Source organism: Cyprinodon variegatus, unplaced genomic scaffold, assembly GCF_000732505.1.
Source record: "Cyprinodon variegatus isolate N-32 unplaced genomic scaffold, C_variegatus-1.0 Scaffold2049, whole genome shotgun sequence".
NCBI lineage: Eukaryota > Metazoa > Chordata > Actinopteri > Cyprinodontiformes > Cyprinodontidae > Cyprinodon > Cyprinodon variegatus.
This window is the reverse complement of record NW_015152502.1, coordinates 3082-4920: the sequence shown is the minus strand read 5'-3', so window position 1 is coordinate 4920 and position 1839 is coordinate 3082. Positions and strand designations below refer to the sequence as shown.

The window sequence follows — 1839 nt, the reverse complement described above, 5'->3', positions numbered from 1 at the left end:
CACACTATCACTCTCTCACTCACTCTTAACCAGTATCACTCTCTCACTCTATTTTTTTTACTCTATCGCTCTGTCACCCTCTCACACTATCACTCTCTCACTCACTCTTAACCAGTATCACTCTCTCACTCTATTTTTTTTACTCTATCGCTCTGTCACCCTCTCACACTATCACTCTCTCACTCACTCTTAACCACTATCACTCTCTCACTCACCCTCTCACTCTATCTGCCACTCACCTTCTCATTCGCTCACTCTCTCATTCTATCTGGCCCTTACCTTCTCATTCACTCACTGTATAATTCTTTCACCCTCTCACATTATCACTCTCTCACTCACCCTCTCACTCTATCTTTTTTCACTCTATCACCCTCTCACTCTATCATCCTCTCACCTTCTCACTCTCCCACTCTCTCAGTATCACGTCACTATCTGCCACTCACCTTCTCATTCACTCACTTGCTCACCCTCTCACTCTATCACTCACTCATTCTATCACCCTCTCACAGTATCACTCTCTCACTCTATCTTTTTTTTACTCTATCGCTCTATCACCCTCTCACACTATCACTTTCTCACTCACTCTAACACACTATCACTCTCTTACTCACTCTCTCACTCTATCATCCTCTGACCTTCTCATTCTATCACTCTCTAACTCGTATCACTCTCTCAGTATCACGTCTACTCGGCTGTAAATGAAATCAAAGTCAGGAAAGCAAAATGAACCCATTTACTGCAGAAAGCTGTCAGGTCGTGATTGATTGGGATCCCTTTAAACTCTGAGTTTAGAATAAAAGTCTTTTAACTTTCTGGTTCTGAGGATCATCAGGATTAGCATCATCTTATGACAGCGGCAGCCATTTTTCCTTTTCAGTTTTAGATGCTATAAAAGATTGTATAAATTATTACATCATTTCAGATTGTTTGAGCACTTTTCAAAGGCTTTGTACCTTTTGTAGGACAGAGATAATTACTTAAGGCTTATTAGAGTTAAATCAAGTTAACATAAATATTAAAGCTTTAGTTTCAAAATAAAAGTCTAAATTCTGCTGAAGTCTTGGAAAGTTTTCCCACTGCAGAGACTCCAGGATCACAGGAGGAGGAGGTCCTCAGTTTGCCCTGGAACAAGAGACCGGAAGTGACCCGTTACCGGAAGTGATCTCAGTTGGTCCGGCACGAGCCGGATGCTGATGCGGATCTTCACCTGCAGCCTGGAGGTAAGAAGCTGCTGGAAGGAGGGTTAGGGTTCTGGAGGTTCTGGAGGTTCTAGATGTTGGTTCCTCAGCAGGAACATCTGGGATTATTTGCGTGTAGCTCTGAAGCTAAGCAGCTAACAGGCTGCAGCTAGCTTAGCTTAGCTTAGCATCCTCCAGGATGGTTTAACACCGAGGAAAACACTTTTCTGAAGTTAATCAACAAACGGAGAGAAAATGTTTATTTTCAGGTAGAAAAGTTTCACTTTGTTCTTCTGGTTCCTCTGAGACTCAGTGAGCAGCTCACGATTTAAAGGCTTTACATGTTTAAATGTTTTAGGTTTAAAGGCTTTAAATGTTTAAATGTTTTAGATTTAAAGGCTTTAAATGTTTTAGGTTTAAATGCTGTTAAATGTTTAAATGTTTTAGGTTTAAAGGCTTTACATGTTTTAGGTTTAAATGCTGTTAAATTGAGTTTTCTGGTTTGTATTCATTAGTTTTTCTCTTTGTCCTGAAATTAGTTTAATTCAGAAACCTGAAGGTTTAATTTAATGTAGCTTCAGGGCTTCCAAGCAGTTAACTAATGAAGTATTTAACCATTTAACTATTTGACCAAAGCTTGGAGGGAGATTAAGAAATAATT

General features: G+C 39.7%; 1 protein-coding gene across 2 annotated transcripts in view; it reads left to right on the top strand.

Moving 5' to 3' along the window:
• The first annotated feature begins 1183 nt into the window (after nucleotides 1-1183).
• LOC107105079 (dnaJ homolog subfamily C member 10-like) overlaps nucleotides 1184-1839 on the top strand; it is a 3331-nt gene continuing 2675 nt past the window's right edge. Inside the window, exon 1 of one of the 2 annotated variants that reach the window (XM_015405196.1) lies at nucleotides 1184-1220. Coding sequence is in view for 1 of the 2 variants with exons in the window: in XM_015405195.1 (XP_015260681.1) it covers nucleotides 1434-1447 (14 nt within the window). In the remaining variant the exon portion in view is untranslated. The other variant, XM_015405195.1, reaches the window with a different exon arrangement.